The sequence below is a fragment of the Crocodylus porosus genome, unplaced genomic scaffold (assembly GCF_001723895.1).
Source record: "Crocodylus porosus isolate Cpor-Errol unplaced genomic scaffold, CroPor_comp1, whole genome shotgun sequence".
NCBI lineage: Eukaryota > Metazoa > Chordata > Crocodylia > Crocodylidae > Crocodylus > Crocodylus porosus.
In genome coordinates this window covers 18,105,697-18,122,145 of record NW_017728917.1, presented here as the reverse complement: position 1 = coordinate 18,122,145, position 16,449 = coordinate 18,105,697, and the positions used below count along the sequence as shown (strand labels likewise).

The following is a 16,449-nucleotide window of genomic DNA, read 5'->3' as shown; positions in this document are numbered from 1 at the left end:
GCACCTCATTCCCCCGTAAATGCTGAGTCCTTGCCCCAGTGGTCTCGCAGCAGACAGACTTTACGACTTGTACCCTCCTGGATCAGTTCTGGTGTTGCATTTACTTAGGTGAGCTATCCTATGGTCTTCAGTGGGACTGGCCTGAGGACGTACTACTCAGTGTGAGTAAGGCCTTAAGGCCAGCCAAGAAGAGCATAGGTGAGACACACCAGGCTGTAGGGAGGGCTGGGTTATGGCCAGTAGGGCGGTGTGGTTTCTTGAGGGAATAGCATTCATGTTTGGAGGTGTCTAGGTCTCCCTCAGACAGTGATGTTTCAGGGCAAATTGTGGTGGGCAGGTAGGGAGAGGTGACCATAAGGAGATATCCATGCAAGACCTTGGGTGAGGTGGAATAAAAGAACATGGGTGCTGGCCTGTAGCCCCGGCGATTCCAGTGCCAGGGGCTATCAGAGAACTGCTCGCACTCCTCTGGGGTGAGTGGCATCAACCCACTTCTGACTCCCTCTTGCTGCTCTCCCACCTCCCCCAGCCTGTTTTGCAAATGTAATGGGAGTGGAGCTCAAATCACTTGCAGTGCGACCCCTCCCCTCCTCCAGTTGCCACTCCAAACGCAGGCTCTAATAGAATCTAATATTCACTAAGGGCATATCTCTCTTACTGAGATAAGGTCTTAAAAGTAGCTTGGAGGATCTGAGGAAGTCAGAGGGAGGTGCCGCATGTATGCAGATGCTGTTTCCATCAGCATGGATCGCATATGTCATTTTCCCTTCCAGTTGAACCTCTCTTGTTCTGCATATGCCCTTAGTAGAAGTCGCCCTCTCCTTTCCTCCCTGTGTGTCCTTCCTCTGTGGAAATCCGTGGCTCCAGGCTAAGATCTCCCATGGTGGGGGTCTGTCCTGCCACTTGCTGTGATGGTGCCTGGACTGCTTGTGTCAAGCACCCAGATAATGCTCCCTGCGTCCTCTTTCTGGTTTGTTCTCTAAAGGCAGCTTTGGGGGAGCAAAGGTAACCACCTTCTTCCTCCATTTTCCTTTCCTCTCCCCTCTTCTCTCTCTGTCTCTCTCCTCCTTGTTTCCCTGCTCAGGCTTATCTCCCTCCGCCCCGTGGGTGCCTGTTTTGTTCTCTGCCTTCCCTTCTCTGCACAGAGTGCTGAAGAGCTCTCAGCTCTTTTAAGCCGGAGATAAGAGAAGCGAGTGGACTTGTTTCCCAGACCATGCGAATACCAATATAATAGAGAAGCGTGCACCATGCCTGAGGATAAGAGTGAGTGAAGGTGAATGAGGAATGAGGTCTGATCTGCAGCACGTTGAAGTTGATGAGAAGTTCTTAGGGTATGGACATGAGAACAATTTACTGCAGAATAAGCGGGCTGGACTTTATCACGTGTCAGCTGCTCTGCGGTAGCTGCCCGTGTCCCTGCTTTTACTCCATGTGAAAGGGGGCTAAGCTACCGTGGTTAAGCTTCCACTGACTTTGGGGTAAGAGCATGTACTCAGTTATCGTGGAGCAGCTGATGTGCGATAAAGCCCGTGTTCCCTGGGGTGAATTGTTCCTGTGTCCTTAAGCCTTCCTTCAGTTTGGATCAGGCGGGAGGGATAAGAACAACAGTGCTGTAGTAATTTGAGCTGCCTAGTCCTTAACTCCAGGAGGAGATGTTTTCCTGAAACCACTGTCCACTGGTTCTGGGACTTAGCTCCATGGAGCTGGTGCAGTCCCAGCTGGGATCTCAGGAGTGATGCTTCTGGAGCACTCTCCATTTGACTCTCCTGTGGTTTCCAGAGACGTTCTTGACCCACTGGTCTCAAAATCAAGCACTTTTTGCTGCTTCACGTCCCCTTCCCACACCCTGCTGTTTTGGGCATCGTGTGTCTCTGATGTACACTTAACTCTGAGCAAGTTTATGGCTGACCTCCTTTCCAAGGGGGAGCAGGATAAAGACACCAGGGTTGGGTAGGCACAGGGACCTGGATTGGATGGCAGCGGGGGCTGCAGGTCAGAAGAGGACATTTTATCCTGTTACACCTAAGTCAGTGCAGCTCCAAGGCAGCTTTCTCTATCTGAGGTTTTTTGCTTTAGAGCTGCTGTCGTCTGCAGTCCTGAACACTCTTTCTCTGGGTGGGAGCCCTGGAGTCGTGATGGTTCTCAGTCCTTTGCAGCCCCACAACAGTAGACAATATGTACCATTCCTACCACAGCAATCCATGACAAGGTAGTTTCTCTGGTAGTTCTGTGGTAGATGAACCCCATGTGGGTTTTCTTTGCCTAATGTGAAATCACTATTGAGTTTCTCTCCAGTCACATGGTCCTGGAAAAGAGGAAGCAGGCAATGCTGCAGCTCAGCTCCCTGTGGACACCTCAGCAGCAGAGCCAGTCCAGGGTGCCTCATCTGCATCCGAACCTGTGTTTGGCATCAAATTGTTTCCAGCTCGGCTTGACTGCCGGTGGAAACTGGCCTTCTGGGAGAGGATGTTCCTGCTGCAGGGTCCGATATACAAGGGAGGATGTGAGTGTGTCTTCCTCTAATTATCCGAAATGGTGAAAGTCTTTTAGACAGTAAGTGCTGAGGGAAGAATGCCTGGCTGTGGGAAGGAGAGAGACGGCACAGATGGCATCATGCTGCCAAGCAACCTGCTACTGCATCAGGAACCGGCAGGAGTGACAAATGGACACACTGGGGATGAAACCCCAGACACAAAGTAGAGCCCGACCTTGGCAGGATGTGCCAAGACCAGAGAGCTTCAGCTTGCTCTTCTGCTTTGGCTGCCAGGGTAGTCTGACCGGGCCAGTCTGCAGAAACATTTGGAGAAGCCTCTCATGCTTCAAAATCTCAGCTTTGACTTTTCTTACTGAGTTGGTCTGGGGCTGGTCATTAGGATGAAAAGCCTTTGGAGCATGACACAGGCATGTGCCAGGGCAGTAGTGTCTGTTTGTGCCCATGGCAGTTTGCAGGGATTGAGGGGGCTGGTGCAAAAGTGTCAGGGTCATGGCACTCTCAGAGCTGTTCTGTGTTTCAGTGCTGAACAAAGCATGCAGGAAAAGGGGGAGTGGCGGGGGAAGGTGGTGCGGCCTCATAGCAGTGCTGGGGTTGACCGACATCCTTAAACCCTAGTATGGTTTGTACAATTCAGGCTTCACTTTGGTGTCACCAGTGGGAAGAGCTCAGGCTGCTGTTGCAGGATGGAAGAGTAGAGCCATTTAGATGTCTCCCTACTCTGAGTTGTAGGGTTTTAGCAACTCGGTTTCAGTTCAAAGCCCACTCTGCTTGGCAGCATTCACTAGCTAAGGTGAGCATGTCTGAAGCATATTCGAGCCATGCTTTGGAACACATTCTGGCCTAGGGTCCCTGCTGTCCGGATTCTAGTTTGCCGTGCAGTCTGTAGACACATTGCCTAGTCTGCAATAATCTGGGAACTTGTTGGAATGGAGCTAAAATGCCACTGGAGACTAGGGCATGAGTAACAGGAATAACATAATTTTGACATCCTGGTGGCAGAGGGTGGTAATGTGATGCCAAGCTCGAAAAACAGGGGTGCTAAAAAGGAGTCTGTTAAGTTAGAAGGAGGATGAAGGGGTAAATTAGGGAATTAAAATCCATATGCCCAGCATGGGGGCTGCTTTGAGGGCAGTACATTAGAGTCTCTAAAAGTAGGTTTATTTCCTGGCAGGCGACGGCAAAGCTAAGAAATCAGGTAGATCCTAGTGTGGTTAAATGGTAGAGTACATGAGTTCAGTTGGGCCAAATTTACAGCCTTGGCGCTGCTGCAGATTTAGCCCACTTAGGCTAGTAGGAGGTATTTAGGTGCAATATAACATCATGCTAAGCTGGACTTCCTATAAGGTACCAGCCAGGAGCTGATGCTACTCAGCATCTCTTTAGGATCAAGCCCATGGTGTGGGACCGGTCGTACTCAATACAGGGGAACACTAGAATAGGCTGGGGATAGTGGTCCACAGTTGCAAAGAGTTGCAAATCAAAGACTGGTTAGGTTGGACGGTAACATGGGGAAGGTCTGGATTGAAGGTTGCCTGTTGGCTCTCCCAGGTGGAGGCGGCCTCTTTGGTCTCATCTGGGGCTGCCCTCTACTGCATGTTCTCCTCAGCTTTATTGAGTCTTGGTTCAAGTGCCCCAGTTGATGTGGGCTGGAGAGTCTGCTCCATATCCTGAGAGATCAGTAGGAATTATTTCCTGCTGTGTTCAGGCTGTATTTGCTTTAGCTCAGTTTCATTCTAGTCTCCTTAAGTTATGCTGATCTCTGTGACCCAAAACAATCTGCCCCGCCGTGCATGTTCACCCCATCAGACGCTGGTACCTAGGCACTTATCTGAGCTGTCCTTTCCACGGTTGCTGTTTTTCTATTTGCTGGTTTTTGGCCAGTGTCCACCACTTTGGTAGCTGAATTGTTTGCTTCCCAGTCCTGGCTTGAGCCCTCAGTGAAGGGATGGAGAATAGAAACAATCCTTTTGCTTTGTTGTTTGTTTGGTTGGGTTTTTTTCCCCCTCTCTGCACCTCCCTCCATCAAAGCTACTGGAGATAGGAGACCACGGCTGTGCTTTTAAGTTGAATATCTGCAGTTGAAATAAAATTGCATATATTTGCATAAGGAGCATCTCAATTAACATATTTGTGGGTAAAGCTAAAAGGGCTGTTCATTTGGAAGTGAAAATGTGAGCGAAACATGGAAATGACTTCCAGCCCCTTTGCAAGCAGCTTAATTAAATATTTCCTTAGTGCATACGCATGGATTTAAACAGCTCTCGCTGTATACGTAATGGCGTGTGAAGCTCCAGGGCAAGGAGTTTTGTCCCTGCAAAGCCCCAAGTGAAGTGTTGATACTGGGGCTTATCTGTACCTTGATTGTCTGCCCTGGCATCCGTATCACACTTGGCCTCCTTGCGCTATCCTAGCACCTCTGAAGTGACAACTCTTCAGGAGGGAAAGGAGTTCAGCACGATAGATCCCTGCATTGGAGACTGTCTCTTTCTTAGGAGCTCTTCTTTCTATTTCTTCTCATCACAGACTCAGCTCTCCCTAAAACCGCCCTCCCTGAGAAGTTCCCACAGGGTTTGCTGTCGTGTCTGGCTGGCTGGAAGCATGACTCGCTCAGCACTGGGGTTCGAGGGCAGCCTTTCCACTTACGCCACTGGAAGGATGTTTCTTTATGCCAAGGCTGGAATCAGGCCTGGTATTTCTAAGGAGGCTGCCATGCTTTGGGGGTAATTCTGCTCTCCTTGAAGTCAGTAGGAACAGGATTGAGCTTTTATTGGGATAGTCATTCCTGGAGCTAAGGTCTTTTCTCTTTTTTTTTCCCCGCTTGTGTTTTTAATGCAGACAGCTATGTCCCCCACTTCATTTATGCCCCAGTGCCTGTCCTTGTTTTCCAGCTGCCAGGACAGGTTTGGTTTTGTGACAGTCTTTCATCTTGTGAACCTGGCTTGTGACTGAGGTGAGGGCCTTGTGGACAGCCTCACAGACATGTATGAAGAGTCAGTTTTGTGGCATCACTACTGAACTCCTTCCTCCCACAAAGTGGCTGGACTCTGACTGTATCCCTCATGCAGAGGAGATGGGTCCCTAGTTAATGGAGCAACTGAGGGCCATGGTGCCGTGACCTGGAAAGGAAGGGTAGTTTCAGGGACATTTTGGTTGTGTAGAGACCCCACTCATTTATTTAGATTTCTGTTGTTTAATAACCACATTGATCCTCCAGTGCTGGACTTCTGTCAGTGTAGAGCAGAGGTGCACAGTGCCCACTTTCCTGCCTCTGGCAAGGGACACTTTCCAGAGGGGGGCTGCTGTAGTGGGACTTGCCTGAATGGATGTGAGACCCCCCCCAGTGCCTTTGTAAGCAGGAAGCTGGCTCGGCTCTACACACTGGTTAATGAAGACAGAGAGGACTGTGCAGAGAGGACACGGGGTGCGTTCTTTTGCTTTCTAAGTGCTTTTACATGCAGCTCATTGATGTGATCAAGGATTCTGGTGGGCTGCTGGGATTGCCCAGGCTGGCTGCATGCGTGCCCCCTGCTGTAGAAGAACCAGGCCTCTTGTGATGGGACACTGCTATCCCTGCTAGCAGTTCTCTGGGTGTGCCAGTTGTGGACGTGAATTGGGGCCATAGCACTTCAGATCAAGAGTGAGGAAAACCACGGGAGGGATCAATCTTGTTCATGTGTTACAGCACTGTAGTGGCTTTGCCTCAACTAAGGGAAAGTGTGCTTCTGAGGAACCTGTTAGCTAGCAAGTTGTAACTCAGTGCTGTTACAAATGCAGTGGTGCCTAATGTGGACAGGGTTTGGTACCTTCAAAAGCTGGCCAGCTTGTCACGATTGTTCCTAGACCACATGATTTTAGAGTAGGATTGATGTACCGTTTAGGGTACTAGGATCATTCCCAGGTGAATAAGCCCTTTGGTTGTTTGTGCTTGCGCTGAAGGAGTGTCGCCAGGGCAGCCTTAGGCCAGGCTGACAAGCAGGTGGGCAGGGCTGGTGGCTAGGATGACACTGGTGGAGACTGGGGCAGCGGGGTCCAGTGCGAGTGCATCTGTTTTCTCTTCCCTCTGTGCTGGTCTGGCTAGTATTTCTGGTGTGGCTCCCTCTGCCCATCTTGGAGTTGGTGCAGACTAGGGCAGTCCCAGTGCTATCGTGGTTGGGTGGAAGGAGGCCCTCGGGCTTTTCTGGGGCTGCCTGCTGGGTAGCTGTGCTTGGTTTCATCAGGGCTTACCTGATGGGCTGAGCTGACTCGGTGTCTCCTTTTCACATCCAGCCCTAAAGAGGGTCCTTTGGAAAGCCTGCCCTTGTGCTTTCTCTGAGCGCAAGAAAGGCTGCTTGCCTGCCATGTTTGTTTCCTACCAAAGCTGCTCCTTTGTGGGGCGGCTCTGACACAGGGACTTCAAAGTGCAGGAGTGCGGCTTGCAGACCCAGACAATGGTTAAACACAGGCCCTGGGGGGATGCAGAAGAGAGAGGAAGAGAACTAGGGAAGGGAGGGAGGGACTGCGAGCCAGGCTTGCACACAGCCGGGGAAGGGGGAAGCCAACACACGCGCAGCCCGGCTGCAGACCGAGGATGCGAGGGGAGCAGACAGAGGGGTCACACACGCGGCATTGTGAGGGAGTGAAAGGCACTACAGTCCCAAAATGTTAATCTGACCCAACCTTTGGCCAGTTATAATGTAGCTCTGAATGAGCATGCATTAATGCAGTGGGGTTTTTTTTCCTCCCTGCAATTGGAGGGTCCTTGTTCTGACTCTGTTTGCTAAAATTGCCTTTCATAAAACCAAAAATAAAGCTGACAAAGTCTGCGATTCAGCCCCCTCACAGGCAGGCGGGAAGGGAAGCGCCCAGGCCTGTCAAGTTAGGGAGAGGGGTCACAGGTCCCCTGCTTGTTACCACGTGGCAGGCGTCATGACGGGGAGCGGAGGAGGAGCGCGTGGCTAGGGCCAGGGGATGAGAGAGAGAGATGCTGCAAGCTTTGTAAAGGCTGTTTATGCAGGCTGCAGAGTGGGCGATTCAGCACAGAAGCTGTGATGTAGTATGGAGAAGGGAAAATTGAGGGAGAGGGGTGGATTTGATAACAGTCTTCAGATACCTGAAGGGTGGTTATATGGAGGATGGCGATAAACTATTTTCTGTGGCCACAGGGGACAGAGCTAGGAACAATGGTCTCAAATTGCAGCAAGAGAAATGTAGGTTGGATATTAGGAAGAACTTTCTCAGTCTGAGGGTGGTTACGCAGCGGAACAGGCTGCCCAGAGAGGCTGTAAAGTCTCCATCCTCGGACCCTTTTAAGAGCCGGTTAGACCAGAGGTACTTGACCCATAGCCGTGGGCTGCACCTAGCCCGTAGAGCTGTGTCGTCCGGCGTGTGGGGCTTCCAACAGATCCGGAAATTTGGTGGTGGGGGACTGGTGGCAATGTTAATTGCTGTGGCTCAGGGAGCCAATTCACACTGCTTCTCTTTAGCCCTTATACAATTTCTGGACCAGCGGGCTGTCCCCCAGTCCAAATGACGTGGCCCCGTGTATCGCTTGGGGTTGCAGCCAGTTCAGTGTATGGGTTCCTGTATGGCCAGCTGAAGCACCGGGGCCAGGCCCGTGCACCAGGTTGCACCTGTGTGCTGACCCTGCATGCAGGATTTGGCCCTGCACTGCTTATTCGGCCTACAGAACTGGAAAGTTGAGCATTCCTGGGTTTGACAGAGACTTGATTGGGGTGGCTTAGTCAGGAGTGATCCTGCCTCCTACAAGGACTGGGCGACTTTCTGAGGTCCCTTCCAGTGCTTGTCTATGATTCGGAGTGGACGGGGTGAGTCCATAGGAGCCACTGTTCCCAGACTGAGTGCTGGGTGTTGCTATGTGCACTGTGCTCCACCAGGCACAATCATGTGGCTGAGATGCAAAAGAGAGACTGACCTCGCTGCATGATTTAAAATCCTCTTGTATTGATGAGAAGATCGGGATGCGAGAAGCATTTGACTAAGATGCTGCTCACATCTGACCACAAGTAGTTCCATTCTCCCTCTCCATCGTCCTCTGTGATTTCAGTGGGATGCATACACCTTTTCACGTCACAGCCTGAATTATTCTGTTGTCTTCCACCCTGCGAGCAACTACGTTTCAGTGGTGGATGTCTGATCCCTATGTACAGTCTGCGATGCTCTTGGGCACTGTAGGGAGTCACTGCCTCATCAGGTCTTAATACTTGATCATCTGCTCCCTTTTCTTGCAGCTGCCTCTCCTGCGTGAATGGCTCATTCCCGTGCCACTGGTGTAAATACCGTCACATCTGCACCCACAATGCTGCGGAGTGCTCCTTCCAGGAAGGACGTGTGAACATGTCTGAGGTAAGCTTCCTCAAAGCTGGCTCCCTTACCCCTCCATCTGCCTCTCTGCTCTGCACTGGGGTCTGTGGTGTGGGACTCTGTTCGGATTATCTGTTATTTTGGAGGGGAGAATACCAGTGAACTGCAAGAGGGAAAAGGGCCCTTTCACAAGCTGTCCTCCCTGTCCTACTTGGTTGTGCTTCCATCTGAGAAAGGGGTCCTTGCAGTTGGGCCCTGTGTTGGTGGGGCAGTGATGACAGTGGAACTGCTGTGGGTTTTTGGCGAATTCCTTACTTGTTGGAAAATGGTGTGATGGGGATTGAAACCGTTTTATATGTTCAGATTGAATATGGCAACTACTCTGCCCTGAAAACAATAGAAAACTCAAACCCCAAAGCAAAAAAAAAAAGACCTTCAGAAGAAGTTGAAACGTTTTGTTTTGATATTTCCCAAATGGAGTGCTGTGAATTTTCCTTTCAACGTTGACACTTTCATTAAAAATTTGCCAACATTTAATTAAAAAAACCCCCAAAACAGGGCAGTTGGGGGTGGGGGCGGGACCTTAAAAGCCCCTTGAAAACCAAACAGTTCCCCCTTCTCCCTCCTCTTCTTCCCTTCTGGTTTGCCAGGAGATCCAGAAGATTTGCATTGCAGATCAATCCTGCATGCAATTTGTGTCCGCCAAACTGAGGAACTCATATGTGCACTGCCGTCCTTGAGGGGATTCTTTGGGTCCAAACGAGGGTGGCTTCCCTGCTTTTCCAGCCCTCAGTAGTACCTTTACTTGTCCTGATGCTCAGTCACTGCACGAGCTATTTAAGAGCAAGGCCTTGGGAAAAGTAGGTTCATTATAAACCAGCTCACACGTGCTTCCTTTCCTCTCTCCCTGTCTCAGCCTATCAAGGTGGCTTCAAATCCTCTGTTAAGTCAGAGGGAACCTTAACCCTTCAGGCTCTGCATTCTCAAGGTCCCCCTGAGTAACTCAACAGCAATCGCTTCCTGGAGTTGGAGACTTGTATACATTTTGCCCAAATGTCAATTGGTCTGTAGAAACAGCACTTCTGGTGAGCACTGGCACAGATAGGAATCGCCCCATATTTGTCTTACTGCAGCCATGTCTGCAAATGGACCGGGGAGGTTTGTAGAAGCTGGTGAGGAATAGGTTTGTCAGACTGTTCTAGTCTGCTCCTGATGCTGGGTTGGTCCTCCTGCAAAAAGCCAACGTTTTAAAAGCAGTGCGATTTTTGGGCACCCAGTCTGAGATGCCTTTAAAGCAGCCAGATTTGCAGAATGAGGACTTGATCTCTGTCCAAACTAGGTCCCTTTAATGGGTCTCAGGTTGGGTACCCAACAATATGAATTGCTGCTTAGCATTTAGGCCAGGGCTCCTGCCATTCCCAGGGGAGGGGAGTATTCAGCCTTGCCAGAGCTGAGGTGGTCACAGTGACGGGGTGGCAGGTTCTACAGAACAGCATGATGTGAAACCCTGGCTCTGTTGAAGACTATATCCGAACTGCTCTTGATGTTAGTGGAGCTGGGGTTTTGCTCGTGCTGTGCTGCACACCTTCCCAGCAGGACTGATACCTGGTTTTACCTCAGAATTGGACCTGAGGCCCGGCTATGCCAACCACCAGCCCAGTGCATGCTGCCAGCCCCATGTCCGTATGGCCGTTTTGTCCAACGTTACATTGGCTGGGGTGAAGGGAATTTCCTTCCTGACACCCTCTGGCAGGAGGATGAATTTCCCTTCTGATTGCGCCACAGGTGGCTGCTGCTCTTGTTATCCCAGCGCTGCGAGCTGCCTGGCGTGCTGCTGTGAGCCTGGTGAGTAATGAGGACTTCTTGGCCCACAGAGCTCTGGGCTTCCCGTCACCCTCTGCTAAATTGGAAGAAAAGGGCTCTCTTAAAAAGCCATGTGTTAGGAGCGCTCTGTTAGAACCTGCCGCTTGCCACTCCATCCTTTTCCCTGCGCAGCTTGATTCTGGCACCGCTAACGCTTTCCTCACCAGAACCTGTCCACATGGAGGCACCAAACAGCTGCCTGTCAGGAGCAGTGGCTTGGCTGAGATGTGGGTGCAGGGGGGCAGTCTCCACGAGTGCTTTGGGGAATGGGTGGGTGATGCATTGCCTCCCGTTCTGCTGTGGCTAGGCACCTACATGCAGTGGTGCCTGGAGCCCAGAGAAGAGGCAGAGCTGAGCTGTGGCAGCAGCTGGAGCTGGAGGTTCTGCTCTGCTGCCAGGATATGCATTGCTGCATGTGCAGATGATGGTTTCCTAAATTCTGCTTTGCTGACTACTCTGCAAGGAAAGGGCACTCAGTAAATACCTAAGGGAGAGATTTGCTCATGCTTTTAAACCATGAGTATCCCCATGGGGCTGAAAGGGCCGTAACCTCACCTCCTTCCCACAACACACATATCCTCTCACTGCCAAGTTGTGCTGATCAGCTTAAAAATAACCTTGCACTGGATTTTGGGTGCTGTCTTTGGCCATCTCCTCCCCACTCCAGGGATCAGCCCCCAGCTCGTAATTCTGTCTGATGGGCATGAACAGCTCAGAGCAGTAGTGGTCAACATTTTTGCCGTGAAGGCTGGATGAGTGGTGTCCAGGCCCAGATGCCATGGCTCTACAGGCTGGGGTTGAGCACCCCTGGATCAGAATTAGCTGGGGAGAATAGTGCCTCACTCTGGGAGGTGGAAGTGCCTTGTGAATTAAGGGGGAAATTAGCAGCACACAAAAGTGAGTATTTCCCATTTGACTTCCTCCCCCCAGCAATTAACTGGGAGTGCTGGAGATGATGAGCCTTCCCTAGCACAATCCAGAGCTTCACTTGAGACAAGTGCTTGTTGCCGCCCTGACCCCCAGCCCTTGCTAGCAGCTCTGTGCACACTTTCTCTCTACCTCATGTCTGGTAATAGGAAAGAAGTGACTGGACTTCTTTATGGAGATTGTTCAAATGAGTTTCTCTTTGGAGAAAGCACTTGTCAGAGCCATCTCAGGAAACCTCTCCCCAAGCAAACACCTTTAATGAGGGGGCTGATAGGTGACAGAACTCACGGCACATCAGGTCTCCCAGGGAGCAAAGGACGATGAGGATGGCTAGAACTTTCCTCCCTCTGTGAATCAATTTGCTTGTAAAGGAATAGGGGAAAAGTCTACCTTTCCCTCTGTATGGTTGGACAGTCTTGGCCTGGCCAGTGATGCTCCCTCCCACAGCAGAGGGCACCTTCCCCAAAACCCTTCCCAGTCTTTAGGATGTGGGAGAAGGTTTGAGTTCCCTAAAGCACTGCCACCCTTCACAGCAGCAGTATCTAACCCTAGCCTCACACACTCGCCTGGCAGCCAGCCTCTCTTGTGACTTGGGCCCCTCCCAGTCTTCTTCGCACCTGGGAGATGCTTTTTAAACATGCCCATGTGCCCCTGGATCAGCCTGGCTCTCTGGAGACTTTGTATGCACTAATATCCCTTGCAGTTCTGTTCCTTGCATAGCATAGGCAGACTTCCTCTTCCCTTAGTGGAAAACCTTCCTTTACCTCTGTTGCTTTTGTCTCCCAAGTTCCCTATTATCACTGTTTGGGGGGGGGTGTGGCACAGACCAGGGATCTCCTGAGGTGCTACCGGGTTGGCCCACCCCTGTCCACCTCCCACATGGCACCAGACAGATCCGACAGTGAGCACCATTGAGGCTGAGGTGCCCTTGGCAGTATTTTTCACTTCCTTCTCACTGTGTTGTTTCCACTCTGGCTCCTGTTGCTGCTGCTGCTGCTCCAGGCCAATGAGCGGCTGCTCTGCATTGAATAGGTCGAGCTTCCGGCAACGAACAATTAATTTTTCTTCCCCCACTCACCCTTTATCATCTCTGGGAGCCTGGCCCTCCAGGAAGGAGCCAGCAAGTTGGGCAATTACTCATCCAGAGCCCAGTCACTGGCCGCAGGATTATTCTCATAAAAGGGAGAGCATGTGCAAGGGAGTGACTTTATTTATGCCAGGCCAATTCCTGTGCACCTCAGTCATTTAAGTGGCTGTACTGAATTCAGAGGGCCTGATCCTACTCCCACCAAACTCAACTCATCTGAGCAAGGCAGGAAAACCTAACTTGGTGTAACCAGAACCCAGGCTTCCTAGTTCCTGTGTGTCTGGTTGTCTTATCCATCATGCAGTCTGCGGTAGCTGTACCTCCTGGGGTTGTCTCTGTAAGAAAAGGGACAATTTCTTGTCATACTCTTGCATTCTTGACAGATCTGGCCAAGATTGGGCGTCTTAGTGGTGATACCTGATGTGTTGAGCTGTGCTAGTACCTCCCAGCCATTCACAACTCTGATTCCCACAATACTAGTAGAAATGGGCAGCTGTCATTTCCCCAGGGCTGTGGCAGATAGGGAAAATGAGATTCCACTTGGCAGTGCTGCCTGCCAGCCCCTCCCCTTGTCCCACAGCTCCTCACATATGTGGGTACGTGTGGGTTGTGTTGGGTCTCTTCTGCTGACTGCAGCGACTGACAAAAGCTTTCATTGCCCATTGATCCTATGAGCTGGGCAGAGATGGGGGGAGCTGGTGAGACTCTGTTCTGCCTCAGACATCGATAATGAAAATAAGCTGAATTCCAGCTGGAGGGCTGGCTCCGCTCTCAGCCAGTCCACGGTGTTGCTCAGGGCAGGAGGTGACATCTGCAGGGTTGCATGAGGATCTCCAAAGCTAGGAGCTGCCCTGTAAAACTGTAATTACTGGTGAGGATACACCAGCCAGAAACAAGTGCAGCTGGACTCTTGGATACTGGAAGAGCTTTGTTGTGTGCACAGAGAGACAGACGAGGTGTCTTCTTGTAAAGGAGTCCCAAGAGACATGGGACCCCATGTTGCCTTTCCCTGAAAAGAGCTGCAGGTTAGGGGCCACAATTCAACTTAAATTTTATGCTCATTGTAGGAATTTCCTAGGCCATAGCCAGCAAGCAGCCTCTACATGCCCACTAACTGAGTGCATGTGTGAAACTTCGCAGGCTGAGTTTTGGAACGCCCTCTGGAAATGCAGTCCTGCCACTGCTGGGTATTGCCCTCAGTCTTACAGTGGCTGTTCGGTGACGCGCAGACTTCCCAGGAGGACAGCCCTTGAGAACTGTGTACAGACTCGAGGCATGGGGGAGCTGGCCCTTTTGGTTCAGGCTCAAAGTGGCCAGGAGCCTTGCGTGAGGTTTGGAACAGCTCAGCAAGGCTTGTTTTTACTCTTGTGTGGCTTAGTTCCTGGCAGGGGAGGTCAAGATATGATCAGAGCAGCTGCTCTTGTGGGATGCATATCCTGGCAGGAGCTGATGGGTCATGCCGCTGTCCCCAAAAAGCCTGTTCCCGTGAAACCAAAGGAGTCCTGACAAACAGCCCAGTGAGTCCTTCATATGAGTGGAGGCAGCCGGGTACCAAATCATGGCAGGGCAGATGAAGGATGGAGACTCAGCACAGGCATTGAATTTCCAGCCTTTCGTGGGTGTAAGTCTAATGCTTTGAGGTATTTTAAGCTGTGCTTGGTCTGTCTGGGTTTCTGCTTATCTGACTGTGGTGGGAAGGCTGGCACAGAAATGGAAACCTCCCTCTGCACCCACTGAGACGTGCACGCAGCTCCTGCTGGCTTTTGCCTCCTAGCACCTCCAGGGCAGCCGTTGCCCATTAAGCTGTCTCTGGAGTCGAGGGAGGACTATGGCATCCCTGGCTCATCAGGTGTGTTCTGCGGGCGCCAGAGAGCAGCGCAGGGCGCGTTCCCCTGGGTCTTCCTGGGGCAGTGACTGGGGAGAGCAGGGTAGGGAGAGATCACGGATCAGTGGGAGTTGCTCATTCACCCACATCTGGGTGGCAGTGCCAGGGAACAGCCAGCATTTCCCTGAGGCCATTGGAGGGCTTTGATCCCCTGGATGTAGGAGGCTTGGTTTTCTAAGGGTTAACACCACATAGCTCTTTGCCCTCTTGACTTTGCCAGGGTGTGAGGAAGAACAGCTGCTGTCTCCTTCCTTCTTCCACCTTCCCGCTCCTGATTCCTGGCGGCTGGGGAACGCGATCAGCAATTAAAACTGAATTATCTTTTAATAAAAGGCTGTTCCACTGAGGGTGGATCCCGCGTGCCTGCGGGTGGAGGGGGCTGGATGTAGAGAGGAGGAGCATGTTGGAAGTCTCCAGCTGTGACTATCTGTGGAGGATTGAACGTGTTCAGCTCTGGGCTGGCTCTCTTCCTCCGGGCTGGAGAGTAGGTGCTGCTCTGAGCTGAGCCAGGAGACCAGGGCAGGGCTGAGGGGATCCCTGGGGAATTGCCACCTGCTACCTTCCCTGATGGTAGAGCAGAACCCCTGGGCTGTGGTTGGTCACACTTTGGGGCCTGGTCAGATGGGAAGGGACTTTGGGGAGTCAGAGGCCGGGGCTGACTGTCTGTCTTCCTTCCTCCTGTGCCCCATACAGGCAGAGCCCCAGACGCCAGACACCAGGCCTGGCCTAGACAACCCTGAGGAGTAAGAGGCTGAGAGTCGAATGTAGGCTCTTTTCTGCGAGGATGCCCAGTTCCTCAAAACAGCACCTAGCCCTGATATCCCAACTGTATCATCCACCCACCAGCTTCTGGCCAAGCCACCTCTGGGTATCCAAGCCAGGCCATATGTTGTGCTGCCCTTAGCTTGGTATCGCCTGGCTGGGAGGGGAAAAAGGGTGTCCAGAGGAATTCAGAAGAGAGAAGAGGCAGAGAGAGAGAGGTGGTAACTGAAGGGGTGAAAGGGGAGTGGGAATGCACATACTGATGGAGGAGCCTGGGTAGAAGGACATGGGGAAGAGGTAATGGGCACCTGGGGTGAAGGGAGGAGAGACAGCAAACAAGAGCAAAGGTGTTGTGGGGACTGATGAAGAGGGGAGCTGGAGCAAGAGCCGAGGGACAGGGAGTGACACACAGACAGAAGAGGAAGGAGATGGTCTGAATGACTGGGAGAGGAGGAGAGACGGATGGAGAAGAGTCAGGCCAAGGCTTGGCGAGGAGGGCAGTAAAGGCCAAAAAGGAGGGCCAAAAAGGCTCTGCCTTGTAGCTTGCGGCTGAAAGCCCTCTTACCCCTAGCTTTACCCCCACATGTTCAGGAGGCTTTTGTGGGATCACTCACCACTGTTCTCCCAGTGACCTGGACCAACTTGCCTATGTCCCACCGTATACTGGGAACAACACAGCTGCGTGCTCACTGCTGATCCAGGCAGCCATGGAAAAGGCAAAATGACCACTTTCCCACCTGTTCTTTACCCTCTGCCCAATAGAAAATCTCTAATTCAGAGGTGGGCACAGGCATTTCCTTGAGTGGAAAGCCTAGTTTCTCATCAGAGAGCAGTTGTAGCACAGAGAGCTTGAGACCAACTGTATTGTCAGTGCAGATGTACCAGCATCAGGATGCAGCACCCCGCACCCCCATGGTGAAGTCAGGGAGCTGCAGGAAATGGGGCCGACGATCCCTGAGTCAGCTGGGGGCTGTGTGGAGGTGTCCCCTCTGCCAGCATGGAAGGAGGAGGCTAACATCCTAGGGCACAGCCAGCACAGGTTTGTTGCAGGTAGGTCTTGTTTGACCAATCTCATTTCCTTCTATGACCAGGTGACCTATCACCTGGACAAGGGAGAAGAGATTGATGTCA

At 51.7% G+C, this 16,449-nt stretch overlaps 1 protein-coding gene across 1 annotated transcript in view; it reads left to right on the top strand.

Moving 5' to 3' along the window:
* The window catches only part of PLXNA1 (plexin A1), a 225,109-nt gene that overhangs the window by 120,327 nt on the left and 88,333 nt on the right, over positions 1-16,449 (top strand). Inside the window, exon 9 of the mRNA XM_019536823.1 lies at positions 8,722-8,836. Coding sequence (XP_019392368.1) covers positions 8,722-8,836 — 115 coding nt within the window. The remainder of the gene's footprint in view (positions 1-8,721; positions 8,837-16,449) is intronic.